Raw genomic sequence first — 14081 nt, 5'->3', positions numbered from 1 at the left:
CTTAATGTAGATGTATAAAGGTGGGAGAATGGCTTGTGTGATCACTTTCTTCTTTTTTATTTTAAACACAAATGTATTTCTGTGCTTCATTTGAGCGTTTATATATTTAAAAGAAAAACATTCATGTGGTGTCTAGAATGTGAGCAGCATTGAAGCGGCTTAGTATCCAAACTACATCACAGCAGCAGGTGTTTTATCTCTGATTTTTAATATTGATGAGGTAGAAATGCGCTGTTAACACTAGTTAATTTGGGAGTGTGTGACCTTGTCAGATGATGGTGCACTGTGTTGTAGCAAAAGTCTTTTTAACACATGACCTTGATTTTGTTGCCCCATCCTTCTGCACTGCCACTTCTAATGTTGTGCAATATACACACTTGTCTGTAAACTTCATTAAGTGACTATATCATTAAGGTGCAGTATATTTAATGCAGGTACAGACACATGGGGCCTGTACCTATGCTCCAGCGATTAACAATGACACTCTTATAAAAAACCTGATCACACTCCAGGATGTACGCAGACAGTGCACCGTAGACATAGCGTACCTGCTACTGTCTGGGAGTATGCTTCATATCTTTTCTATGGAGTAGTACCCTTCAACACCTGTAAACAGACTTTCATGTATAAAATCAAATTTGAGATCTGCACTCGCCAAAGCATAATTAAATACAAGTATGTACAGCAGCATTAAAATGTAACTTCACTCATGTTCAACTTGCTTTTTATGATTCTAGTTTGGGTAGATTGTTTATATGTTTGTTATTAAAGATCTCTATGCCTTCTCTCTATTAAAGATGTATATATATATATATATATATATATGCTTCTGACTGAAAACCTCATCCAGAGGACATCATCTGGGGAAATATTTTAGCCATTCATATAATTGTTCTCTCCAAACTAAAATCATAAGAAGGAAGTTAAAAATTGTTGAACTCACCATTGAAGGTTTACTGATTGTAGCAGCAAACCTATAAGATTCTCAAAGCAGAGAGAAACAGACATGGGTGGATTATGAAAATGGGCCTCCGAGGGAGCCCCTCGGCTGCAGCCTTTGTATTCCTACATAATGTGAGTGTCCCCTTTGTGGTTTGAAAGTCATAGAGCCCAGTTAAAAGATGCAACGTGACTAGAAAGAGACTAAAACAATCTTACACACACAAATACACACATAATAACCACAAATTGTGACCAGGAATAGACAAAATGATGACACACACACACACACACAACGTGAGGTCCTCATTTGTGGTCATTGTGAGACTCCTTCAGTCTGGGGGTCCCTCAGGCTATAGCAGGGTTGAGGGTCCTTTCACTTGTCTGTACCTAGGGCCACATTTTTTCATAATCCATCCATGGAAATAGAACCACAACTAATGTGTGTGTGATACATTTTCAAATGGTCCTACCTGGGTGTTTGAATAATGTACCTAATAAGATAGCCACGCTGTCTACATGGGAGTTACATTCCTGTTTTGACAATACTCTGTAGAGGCTGAAAGGTGCAATGAACGAGTTCCCAGTACATTCTGAGAGAATTTCCCATAGTTACACTCCAGTGTTAGATGCAGACAGTCTGTCCTATTCATCTTGTCGTTGGTCGCCTCAGTCTCTCAGTACTTACCCGTCAGAGCACAGATGTTGCTGCAGGCGTTTCTCAGGCTGTAACAGCAGATGATCTCCTTAAAAGTCTTCCTCATCTCCTGACTCCTGAAGGCATAGATGAGCGGGTCGATCACAGAGTTGCACATGATGAGGATGAGGTACATGTTGAAGTGGGACATGAAGCACACGCAGTAGAGGTTCCGCGGACAGGAGATCATCAGGATCAGGTGGAGGAAGAAGGGAGCCCAGCAGACGACGAAGATCCCCAGCAGGATGGTCAGCGTGATCGCCCCCTTCATGCTGGCCCGCTGGTGGATGGAGTTGTAGCCGGGCAGGGCGGCGATGCGCTTCACGTGGGAGCGTGCCAGCATGAACATGTGGCTGTAGAGGGAGGCCATGATGAGGAGCATGGCGAAGAACATGGAGACCAGACAGATGATGACAGGGGTGGTGTCCGAGTAGATGATGAAGACGATACCGCAGCCTGTACAGAATGTCCAGATTCCCCCGATGATGCAGCCGGCTCGCCTCACTGTCATGATGTTGTGGTACCTCAACGCATAGAAGATAGTGACGTACCTGCAGATAATACATGCAGTATGTTGATATCTTAGGTAACCCATGATTTTTCCAACCTTTACAAGAATTGCTGAGAGCAATAAGTGCAGTGACCTTTGATTTTCCAACAAAAGTAGAAGTGCATCCCTCTGTACACTGCTTTTTGATTTGCTTTTTATAAGTTATTTTTGGGTACTGGCAGTACCTTTCCACTCACTGCAGATATAGGGTTACTTCCTGCAAGGCCGTAATAATTTTGTAGAAAGTTTCAAAGAAAGTTTTGAGGTCCTGCACACCATACAATATGTGCTATTTATATGTTTTCAATGTAACTCACAGAGACACAATAAAAGATTGTAATTTAAATTATTGATGCCCTGGTTGTTTCTGTTCCTGATAGGATCTGCGGTCCATCCCATAAAATCTACTTGATGTATAAAACTACTACACTAAGACTATGTAGCTGTGGCACACTGAAGGTCAAACCCTAGTTCAGTGTTCTTTACCACAAGTAGTTTCTGGTGCGGCAGTTCCAGTCTACAAATATCTAGGTGTGCATATCTAGGTATTGCAGACAATAAGTTCGACCGGTCACTTCACAACATGTACATTATAAAAAAGGGCAGAGTTATCTTTTTCTCTTTAGGCGGCTTAGGTCACTAGACATGAGCAGGAAGATGCCACAAATATGTTACCAAACCACAGTAGCAAGTGAACTGTTTTATGCTGCAGTTTGATGAAAAGGCAGCATAAGGCAGGAGGATGCACATACTGGTACCAAAAACTTATTCAGTGACTGGAATGAGGTTGGACTGGAGGCTGTGGTGGAGAAATACATATGAACATATTCACACACACCTCTCTCCATCATTACCTGTCTACAGCAATGGCCAGTAGGCTGCACATTGACGCAACGACCGAGATGCAGATCATGGAGTCAAACACATTGTCCATTTGCCGGATGAAGTGGTCCTCCACCACCAGCTGTCTGTTGCTCAGAAGGTAAATGATGATGGTCTCCCAGGCGTTGGACACACTCACCAGCATGTCTGCTACTGCCAGACTGCAACAACCACACAAGTTACTGCAAGTCAAACTCTGATCACAAATACACATAATGGTCCAAATTTGCAAAGACCAACAGGGAGTCAGTGGTACTATATCAAGTTCACATAAGTAGTGAATGATTTATGTTTCAATCTTTTAGCAAAATGATTTAAGGGTGACACATTCACAACCTTAACAAAGAGACAAAAAAGAAAAAAGTCTAGAGCTACTCTGTGAGGGTTAGGTGCTTTGTGATCAATGCTAACAGCTTCATGGGAACATGCTCTTAATAACAATGCTAACATAACTTATTAACTTAGTAGACTCACTGCATGTGAAGAAACAAGTGACATTTCTCCTAATTCTCACTCGTCACTGCACTTAGTTATTTTTAAATTATTATTTATTTTGCATGTGTAATCCTCACAGCCAGGAGCAGAGAAGTGAGAGGTTCCAGAATAACAATGTTCACCTCCAACCTCATGTGTCAGGTAAATATTATACTACCATTCAAATGTTTGGCCTCACCTCCTTGTTTGGCCAATAAAATAACATCAACAAGTGTCTAGAGTATCTAATTGGAGGAACAGATGCCTCACACGTCCTCGCTGGCACTTCGTGAAATAGTGTCCACAAAAGAGCAAAGGTGACTGTGGGGTGCTGGCCGACTCGGCAGAGTTGCCATGTAAGAAAGAGGAACCAGACAGGCCAAAGCCGAAATGGTACTTCACTACATGTGGAAATGTTTTGGTAGAGCCTCAGACACTTTGATAGTTTGTAAGGTAACAACCATTTACCTGCAGACAAAGAAGTACATGGGTGAGTGGAGGTTCTTGTTCTTCACTATAGCTGTGATGACCAGGATGTTCTCCAGCAGGGAGATAATACCCAGGATCAGAAAGACCTGAGCAACAGAAGGAAAATACAACACAACAATGAAGAGTATACACAGACAGAGAAGAGCGGCTCAAAAAGGAGCGCAGTAGTGTGAAGGTGTGAGGGCGGGCATTCCCCAGTGAGCCGGAATCAGAAAGGTTACGAGACAATAAGATGAAGAGATAACGTGATACTGCACAGAACAATTTAAAAACAAACAACAGTTTTTTACCCCCGCACATATTACAGACCTCCACAGCGATGTGAACCTGCTCGCATGCTGCAGGTTTGGAGGTGCCGGCCTTGTCTGGGACAGGGGACAGGGTGTAGTTTTGGTGATAGTAGGAGTAACCCCAGGTGGAGTTCGCCAGCAGCACCTCCTCATGGTAGGAGGTCTCATCAGAAGAATTCATCCCTGCTCTGGTTCTGGTCCAGATCACTGCTGTTGTGTTGTGGATGACATTATTCATGCAGGCTGCAGGGAGGACAGATGCCAACGTGAGATGATGTCATATTTTGACATTACATACATTACATTACGGTCATGACATAATTCAATTTCAAGCAGAGGCCCACAACTTGTGATCAACGTTGAGCACTGATATGTATGTATGTGTACATACTGTATGTGCCAATGAAAGTTTTAAAACCTATAACATGCGTATGATTTTATACCACAGAAAGAAATCTCCAAAATCTAGAGCGGTTTGTGAAACGCTAGATTTGTGCAAAACCACGACTGTACTTTTTAGTAGCTTAATCCTTCACTTTGTTCACCAGCCAGAAAGTAACTAGGTAGCGGATTTGTGGGGTTTTAGGGTTTTAGCACAGAGAACTAAGCCTCCTGCAGCAGAAAACAACAACACACTGAGTGGAGCTGCAGATTCAGCTGATAGGTTCATCACAATACGTGACCTTCTTCACGCCATCGTGTTCTTTTTGTCATTTGCTGCATTAACGATTTCATGTCATCATGTCATGAAGTTGTATCAAAAATAAAAACATTTCCAGGGGCGAAGTTTACTTCAAATGAATTGTTCTCAGGTGTTCACTAGCTGCTGAGCAGCTTATTCACACAAAGACAGGAATCAGGGGAAACAATTAGTCTTTGAGCACTTCAAGCTCACTAATTAACGTGTCTTGTAGTTTAATCCTTACAAAGATGCAAATGTAAAATCAACACATTATGCTTTTACAGTGTGTTGTGCTAAATGATTTCATATCTTTCTAGATTGTCTGCAGGCTGCCTGCTAATCCCTCACAGCACATAACTTGTTCACATAATGTGTTGATTAGGGAGCCCCCAGAGATGGTGGACTGTGCTACCTCTGGAAAGAACCAGCGTCACAGCTTCCCTCTGTTATCAGTCTGATGTTACGCTAAACTAAGCAGCCACTGACTGTAGCTACATATTTACTATTCTTTTCAGCTACCTCTCAGCTTGTGTTACACGCTTAACTTGATAGATACAAAAGAGTCTGCTAAAATGAGTTCTAGTGTTATTCTGGATGAGGTCATATGGGTTTTTTTTATGATAAGTGGAAACATGGGGAGTTTCTGCTGAAATCCCTTTATGAAATTATCACAAGAATCAAAAGACGCCTTGTCTGAGTTTGTGCTTTGGTGTGCCAGTGAGATAAATTTAGTGTCAGCTGACCAAACGCAGTGGTGTTGAAGTTTGTTTTGAACATTCCAGTTTGGTTATGAAAGAAATGAATTATGACGCTCCTCCGGCAAGTGAGTGAGACACAAAAGAAGCCTGTTGAGATCCTGCCCTCGGCGGATAAGATGTGATGAGGTCAGATCAGATCTGTGTAGCGTTAACTCTTCCTGCAGGCAAGAACCTGCGCTGTTTTATAACTTAACTCATGACCAGACTAACAGACCCTCTGGTGATGTCAAATGACACTATCAGAGGTACTGTGCTTCATAATAGGCACAGAGGTAACAGAAATTCTGGTAATCCTTCTTCAGAAGTTCCCCAGAGTCATGTGGTGTGTGAGGCACTACTGACAAAAGCAGATTAAAAATAGTGTAAATACTAAATGGGAAGCACCATTCACACCACATAAAATGCAGTGATGAACTTAACCCTGCATTAGGCCGACCACAGCCCCTGTTTGAACTGCAGTCTGTCTCATTCAGCTGAATGCCATTAGACAAACCCCACCACAAAGTGGCATTAGAGCTGAGCCGCTACAGTAATTAACCTTTGTTGAAAAAACCAAAGCAGTTATGTTTGTGTAATTCCATTTTACTGCTGTCACAACTGTAGGAAGTATAGAATAAGACTTTTCAGTGCTTTTGTGAGTGAATGAAAGAAGGAAACATTCATTGACAGATTGAGGATTTTCAAAAGCAGTTACATCAGTATCATTACATCTTAATTTGAGTGGCTATGGAAGTTAATTTTAACTGTTTGCTTTGTATGGTATGTTTTACTAACAATGTTTTCCTTTATCTTTTTAGTGCATAGTAACAGTTTTATTTTCTCATGTTTCATCATCTATGAATACCAGTATTATATGCTACAGAGACTGTTAACAGAATCACTGTGCTGTTATTGCTGAAAATATACCAACATTTAATACCCAACATGTTGATGTTGTGTATTTATGATGCTGCGTCATAGCAGCAAAGATCAATATTGACCATCCATCCAGCCCACAAGCTCTGACAGGAAAAGGTGCATTTCATATTTCAGGCAAAGAACAGAAAATGTATATAGGATGATATAATTTGGCATGAAAAATGAAAATGAAAAACACTGATGCCTGACTATGTTTTTCATTAAATAAAGAGGAAATGTTTTAATTAATGTGTTGTAAGCTGCAAAACAGAATATTTAACATTTCTGTTCAAGATTTGTTCATTTGCATGTTTCAACAAATGTTCATTGATAATGTGCTGTATTTAATTTATTGTCTCCAAAATATTCAGTCTTGCTGCAAAATGCGCTCTCATTAACTAAAATATACTGTAGAACTGTTGAGCTGTTCATGATTTATTTGTAGTCACTCACAGCACTTGGGAAAGATCGTTGTCTGTGTATCGTGAGGTATGATCTAATAATTATCCAGCCGAACCACAATCAACTGTAAACAGCGCATTTCTTGCCTAAACCTAACCACAAGTCCTGTTACCTGCATATTGTGATTTGTTTTCAGCTGTTATCCACTTCATCTTCCAGCTCTACAACTTTGGTAAAGTTTATATATTTAGTGTATTATTCAAGACTGAAAACATAATTCATGTTATTATGATATCATTATATATATATATATATATATATATATATATATATATATATATATATATATATATATATATATATATGGAAAGATAGTTTCCTAAAATAATTTTCAAGCCTTAAGTAATGCTAGAGCTACATTTTATTCATCATTAATAGAGGAAAAGAAAAACAACCACAGGTTTGTTTCAGCACATTTAGCCAGGTTGACAAAGAGTGATACCTCATTTGAGCATGGTATGCCATATACTGTGGCATTGCTTTGGCCTCTAGTACTCTAGTAGTGAGGAACCTTGGAGTCATTCTTGTCCAGAATAGGTCCTTTAACTAACTTTACATCTGATACAGTTGGAGTGAAATGCATCAGACATTAAAAGGTGGAAACTCTAACCCAACTGTATTGATCTTTTTATGGAAACAGAGTTGAAACTAGTAAAATTAAAATCTCATAAAAAAGAAATGCAAACTCACCAAGAGCAGTCATTTGTCTTTTGGGCCCCTGCTGCCTATTGTTTTATAATTCATCCATGACGTTATGATACTACATATGCAAGGTATAGCATAAACAGCTACAAACCAAGAACCAAGTCATTTAAATTTTAACTATGGTAACCCTTACTGAGGGTTTTTACAGCTTAAAGAACATAAACAAGGACTATCTGTCTATCTATCTGAGATCACTTTTTCCCAAATGAACTGCTGGGCTTATAATTTAGTATAATTCTGAGAAAACCCTCCAGAAACATTTGAAAACATTCCACACTTATGACTTAATAGGGCACACTGGAAAATCGCTGAAACATTTGCATGTCCTAAAATTGTCTTTCAACATCAAGGATCCTTGATGAGCTACATTGTCATGTTTTCTGAAAGGTTTTTTTTTTTTCCCCACAAATGTCGTAGTTTGTTGCATAAGAAAAGACTCTTAGTTTTAATGGAAACCTGAAAATATTAATTTATGTAAGAGCATTTTTGTTTTTATTGAGGAGTTAACAGCATCGTCCAGAGTGAGTCATTAGTGAGGAAAGATCCTGCAGCAGCCTTCCTCCTAATTAAAAAACAAAGACGCTATGGAAGTGCGTCTATGTTTGATTCATATGCAGGTTGTAACCTTCTGTACTCCTGTTGTGATGTGTTTACATGCAGACGTGTTTCATACCGCTCTGATCTGACTCATGTTTATCATGTGCTATTTAGAGATGGGGAGCGTGAGCAGCACATCATGTGTATTTACTATGATGTGAAGACTTAGCCATTATCCTGTGTATGTTATGCTCTCAGTCATGCACTATCATGTGCCTAACATTGTGTTCCAGTGTTAGTCACCACCTTGTTCACAATGTATAGTGATATTTCTGTACTTGTGTGTACACCTCCTGCCATAATCACATCTTTCCTAGGAATTCAGCTGCTCTGATCCTTTTCTCACGGTTTGTCTCTCCCTGTTTTTCCTGTTTCTGACCCCTCCCTGCTGGATCCTGTGCTACTGTCATAAAACACAAATCTAGGCCCACACCGCCTCAGTCACGGCATCAGGAGAGAAATCTTGAAGCTTCTTTGCTGATAGCTAATGAGCATGTGACCACAAAATCCCACCATGAATGCGCACGACCCACTGTGTTTCGAAAAGGAAACATGTGGACAGTAGTTTCTGTTGAAACGCGAGACCAAATTGAAAAGCTTATATAAACACTGTCGCAGCCCACACATGCAGACTGTATATTCTTGTGAATGGAACGACTCAAAGAAAATACACTAACACTTATTAAAATTCTGAACATATTTTGGGGTTTGAAGGTTATTTCAATAATTGTCTGGGAAATAAAATCAAAATAAAAACAAGGAAGAATGGTCGTCTCCTATTTTATGTTCTTTGAGATGTTTCTACATTTTCCGTTTAGAGAGCAGAACATCAATTATGCATTATGGATTTGCAGCAAATATAATTAACTCTGATCAAACGGAAATATTAATCACACCAGCAAAACAGCTTGTGAGACAACGCAGTGCTTCAAACTGGTAGAGGAAAATGACATAAGCAAATGGCTTGCTATGAAGCACTGTTAAATTATTCTATTCTATTCTATTAACCAGACAGGCAATGATAAGTTGTAAGTAGATGTGGTAACTCAGTGTTGTAAGTGTAAGCGGCCAAATCACAATCACAGCTCCATATATACTCTTCCATGTTCTAAATGCTTCTTCTCAATATGTTATATCTTGAGGTAAAGATGTAATAATCTGGAGCCCTGAAAGTCACAATATAGGTAGGAGAATAGTAACTGATTAAAACATGACTGAATACATCAATGTTTTTTTCCTATATTATAAATAAATAAAAAAAAAATAAAATTGATAAGGATAATTAAGACCTTATTTATTTTGTTCTTGTACATTTGGCTTATTTCATATTTCCCACACAACTCATTTTCCCAGGGTTGTAACCACAGGAGATCCAGAGAGGCTAAAGAAAAATGAAGTTCACATCTCTGCACTGGTTACAGTGTCTACTAGTATCTGCTGTCAACAATGTGAGTAGCAGGACTAATCAGTATTTTACAAGTAAATTCTAGTTTTCTACTTTTCATCTTATCATTTGGTATCAGGTATTAGGTGATAGCTTCACATAGTAACTTCTCCTTTCTCCATTATTAACACGAATTCGATGCTTTTTGTGCTTGATTGGAGGTTAGAGGATGGAGGAAAGCCAAAGCTGTATCTTTGTATTACCATCCAATTTATTATTGTATTCCAGTTATGTTTTATTCATTAAATTAAACAAATGAATTCCGTTTAAACACATTTTGTGAGTTTTGGGACTCCTTACAACATTTATAGATGGATAGATTTCAGTCTGCAGTCTGTCCTGTGATGAGACAATGACGACAGCATAACAAAACCTTTTTCATTGGTTGCCATGGATACATTATCACAAACATGGCATTTAATGGGTTTTTCAGCAGATGTACCCAAAAATGACAAAATCATCACTATTCAAGTCATGATCAAGCCTTTTTTTTGGCGTGTTGCCTCAGTCGGTGTAATACTGATGAAACATAGGTGGTTGCTACCAACAGAATGACTTGGAAATTATTTAAATTAAGTTGAGAGATAACAGTATTCCACGGGGAAATCCTTATACCAGCCTATTTTTTATCTTGACTTTGCAGTGTTCTAGTGACACAGAATCAGTCTCAAACAGAAAATGAAACATTTCTATGTAGTGGTAGTATGATGGCCATGATTGTTTTAGACAAACTAAAATACTGAGACAGGCTGCTGCACATAGTGCTGTTTAAAGATATGAAGTGCATAGTATTCATTAGATATTATTTATGTAGTTATATCCAAACACTGAAAGTAAAATAGTTCTTGAAAACTGTCATGAAATAATTTATACATTACCAGATGGTTACTCTAGTTTTTAGTTATCCACTAAATTTAATATGGGACATATTATAGTTACAAAAATTCCATAAATGTAAATGCTGATGTCATGTGTCATGTCATGTCATCAACATGGAATGATTCAATATACCCAGAGATACAGGTGGAAGAGTTATCTTGCTCTTGCTAGTATCCAAACTCTTGGGTAGATTTCTCAGTTTGTACCATCATATCTCATCTTATCATCCACTGCTACGAGAGAATCACACTGAGAACTGATTTCCAGCACAGGTTGTGCTGGAGGAGTAGCAGCAATCTTCCACTCGAGCTTATTAATCAACTCCAGACCAGAACATAGTTTGAATTCATTTGAGAGCCTCACTCTTAGCCTCTCTGGTCCAAATTGGAAAAGTCAAAAACCCGTCACTGGTTGTTATTGTGTACCGTCCTTATGTCCCTTACTCTGAGATTTTAACTGAATTCTCAGACTTTCTATCTGATTTAGTTCTTAGTGCAGATAAAGTAATTATAGTGGGTGACTTTATCACTCATGTAGTCACTCAAAATGTAAATAAACCCACTCACTGTTTTAATCACAGCCTTCATCTTGTCCTCACATATATCCAATCTGCCCTTTATCTCTAAAATCCTTGAAAAAGTAGTTTCAAAGCAATTTTGTGACTATCTGCGCAGGAATAACCTGTATAAAGATTTCCAGTGAGAATTTAAAGTACATCATATTACAAAAACAGCACTGGTAAAGGTCACTAACAATCTTCTAGCATCAGACAATAGACTTCTCTCTATACTCATCTCGTTAGATCTTAGTGCTGCTTTCAACACTATAGATCACAACATCTTATTACACAGACTGGAACATGTCATTGGAGTTAAAGGAACAGGACTAGGCTGGTTAAAACCTCAACTATTAGATAAATTCCAGTATCTGCATGTTAATGATGAGTCTTCCATGCACAGCAAAGTTAGCTACGGAGTTCCACAGGGTTCTGTGTCTCTAGAACTGCCTGATTTCACCTGAGAAACATTGTCAAAATTAGCAGCACCCTGTCCCAAAGTGATGCTGAAAAACTAGTCCATGCATTTGTTACTTCCAGACTGGATTATTGTAATTCATTATTAATAGTTTGTCCCAATAACTCCTTAAAAAGCCTCCAGTTAATCCAAAATGCTGCAGCCAGAGTTCTGAATGGAATTAGTAAGAGAGATCATATTTCTCCTACGTTAGCTTCTCATTATTGGCTACAGACTAAATCCAGACTAGAATTTAAAATCCTCACATAGAAAAGCACTTGTGGTTCCTAGAGTTTCCAGATGTAGAATGGGAGGCAGAGCCTTTAGCTATCAAGCTCCTCTCCTGTGGGACCAGCTTTTATTCCACATTTAAGACTAGACTTAAAACTTTCCTTTTTTATAAATCTTATACTTAGAGATGGATCAAGTGACTCTGAACCATCTCTTATTTATGCTGCTATACATTACTCTGCTGGGGGACCTCCACTGATACAGTAAGCTCCTCTCCTCTCATCTGCTTGTATCCCCAGGCTAGGAGCCTCTTTCCACTCACCCCAACCGGTCGAGGCAGATGGCCGCCCACCCTGAGCCTGGTCCTGCTGGAGGTTTCTTCCTCTAAAGGGAGTTTTTCCTCTCCACTGTTGACTAAAGCTTGCTCAAGTGGGATTTTTCGGTTTTATATTTTTGTACAATCTTAAACCTTACACTGTAAAGTGCCTTGAGATGACTTCAGTTGTGAATTGGCTCTTTACAAATAGTATTTAATTGAATTACATTGAATTCCTATCTGTGTGTCTGCACCACTGCAGCCGTTTTCCAATTACGTTCTGTTCAAGCCAGCTGAGGCTGTTGAGTCACTGTTTACTTGAGCTTTAATAAAGTGACTTGTCGTACATGTCTTCCTCAGAGAAAAAAATGAAAGTGGCATAACCCTAAAAAACGAAATAATAAACCTCACATGATTGTGTGGTGGTGAGCCGTGTTTATCAAGAGAGATTTGGGTCAGTCAGTAAAGAGACAGCTCCTTGTCTCACACTGTGCTGCTCACTTTTGCTCCACAGCTACTGTGATGACTAATCTTTGGGAAAAACTGATTTTTGTCTCCAGACTAAATTATCGCAGCATCAATTAGACTGAAAAAGCACAATATTTCCTGCATGATGTGGGTGGCATCTATTATTTTCTTAATGCTAATGAGTCACTTCGTCATCTCAGTTACATTATTAAGTCCACTTTATTTCTTGGCTGTGAACTCAGTGTGTGATTTGTTATTTTAGAGAAATGCAGTAATGTAGTTACTCTATATTTGAAGCAAATCCACATCTGGGAGGATGCCACGAGACTGCAGCATCTGGTCCTCTGCTCCTCTCCATGATAGGGAGCGTAAAGGGAGATTCTGTCTTGATTGTGGCTTTGTTTTAAAAAAGTAAAAGCTATGAAATCACCACCAAGCACAGTCACATCAAATAGAATTAGTGTATACTGAAATGGCGACCTTATTTTGCAACACACACCAGAGCTGTAAAGTTTCTGGAAGAGGAATATATTGAAAGCAAATAAGATAAAAGTATGCATGCTCAAGTTCAATGCATGCTGCACACTTAAAGGCAGAGGTTAATAAAGACAATCCTCATGGGCAGAGTATGGATCAAAACACACTCATAATTGCATGATACATGCGGTGATTGGTTCAACAGTTCATCTTTCTACTTTATTGGGGTCATCAAGATGTCCTCAATAAAAGTAGGAAATATCATCTAAATATCAGATAAAATACCACGCAGCTGCAACACACACAGTCATGGAAATCCCTGAAAAAATGTCAATCCTAAGTATGTACTTCAAATCACAGACAAACGAGAAGTTTCCATCACCGTACCAAGACAAACATAAAAGTCTGTTGGTGTCACTCTAAAACAGGTAGAGGCACACTTGTGGTCTTTCATCAGCCTATATAATAGCAATAAATCTGTAAATACTGTTTTTTTTTTGTGTTTTTTTTCGATCAAAATACATGTATAAAACTGCAAAGATGTGGCGGTGCTAAAAATTCATCACGAGTGCGGAGACCGAAATAAAGAATGACTCACCTCTCGCAGAAGCTGTGACTCAAAATCCTTCTCACAAGAGGCTCAGATGGACTGGATGGTGCCTCTGAGGAGGATCAGACCGGTGGATGTGTGCATCATCGTGAGAGAGTGGAGATGCTGAGCTGTGTGTGTGTGAGAGAGAGAGAGAGAGAGAGAGAGAGAGAGAGAGAGAGAGAGAGACAGAGGTGGGGGGGGGGGACAGGGAGAGAGTGAGGAACTCCCCCGTCATATCT

The 14081-nt window shown here is 39.2% G+C and overlaps 1 protein-coding gene across 1 annotated transcript; it reads right to left on the bottom strand.

The window, feature by feature from the left end:
• Positions 1–866: 866 nt before the first annotated feature.
• Positions 867–13970, bottom strand: mc5ra (melanocortin 5a receptor). Its single transcript, XM_026372063.1, has 5 exons — positions 13849–13970; positions 4341–4564; positions 4011–4117; positions 3041–3229; positions 867–2187 (listed from the first exon to the last, which is right to left on the bottom strand). The coding sequence occupies exons 2-5, from the start codon at positions 4557–4559 to the stop codon at positions 1617–1619; spliced, it is 1086 nt and encodes a 361-aa protein (XP_026227848.1). The 5' UTR covers positions 4560–4564; positions 13849–13970; the 3' UTR covers positions 867–1616.
• Positions 13971–14081: the final 111 nt, after the last annotated feature.

The sequence above is a fragment of the Anabas testudineus genome, chromosome 16 (assembly GCF_900324465.2).
Source record: "Anabas testudineus chromosome 16, fAnaTes1.2, whole genome shotgun sequence".
Taxonomy (NCBI): Eukaryota; Metazoa; Chordata; class Actinopteri; order Anabantiformes; family Anabantidae; genus Anabas; species Anabas testudineus.
Note: the sequence above shows the minus strand (reverse complement) of the source record. Positions and strands in the feature narration are given on the sequence as shown.

Excerpts from the sequence above, each read along its gene's own strand:
- mc5ra (XM_026372063.1), bottom strand. The coding sequence starts at position 4,559 with ATGAATAATGTCATCCACAACACAACAGCAGTGATCTGGACCAGAACC. Across the intron at positions 4,118-4,340 it reads AGGTTCACATCGCTGTGGAG|GTCTTTCTGATCCTGGGTAT; the intron begins GTCTGTAATATG and ends TCTGTTGCTCAG. Across the intron at positions 3,230-4,010 it reads ATGTACTTCTTTGTCTGCAG|TCTGGCAGTAGCAGACATGC; the intron begins GTAAATGGTTGT and ends TGGTTGTTGCAG.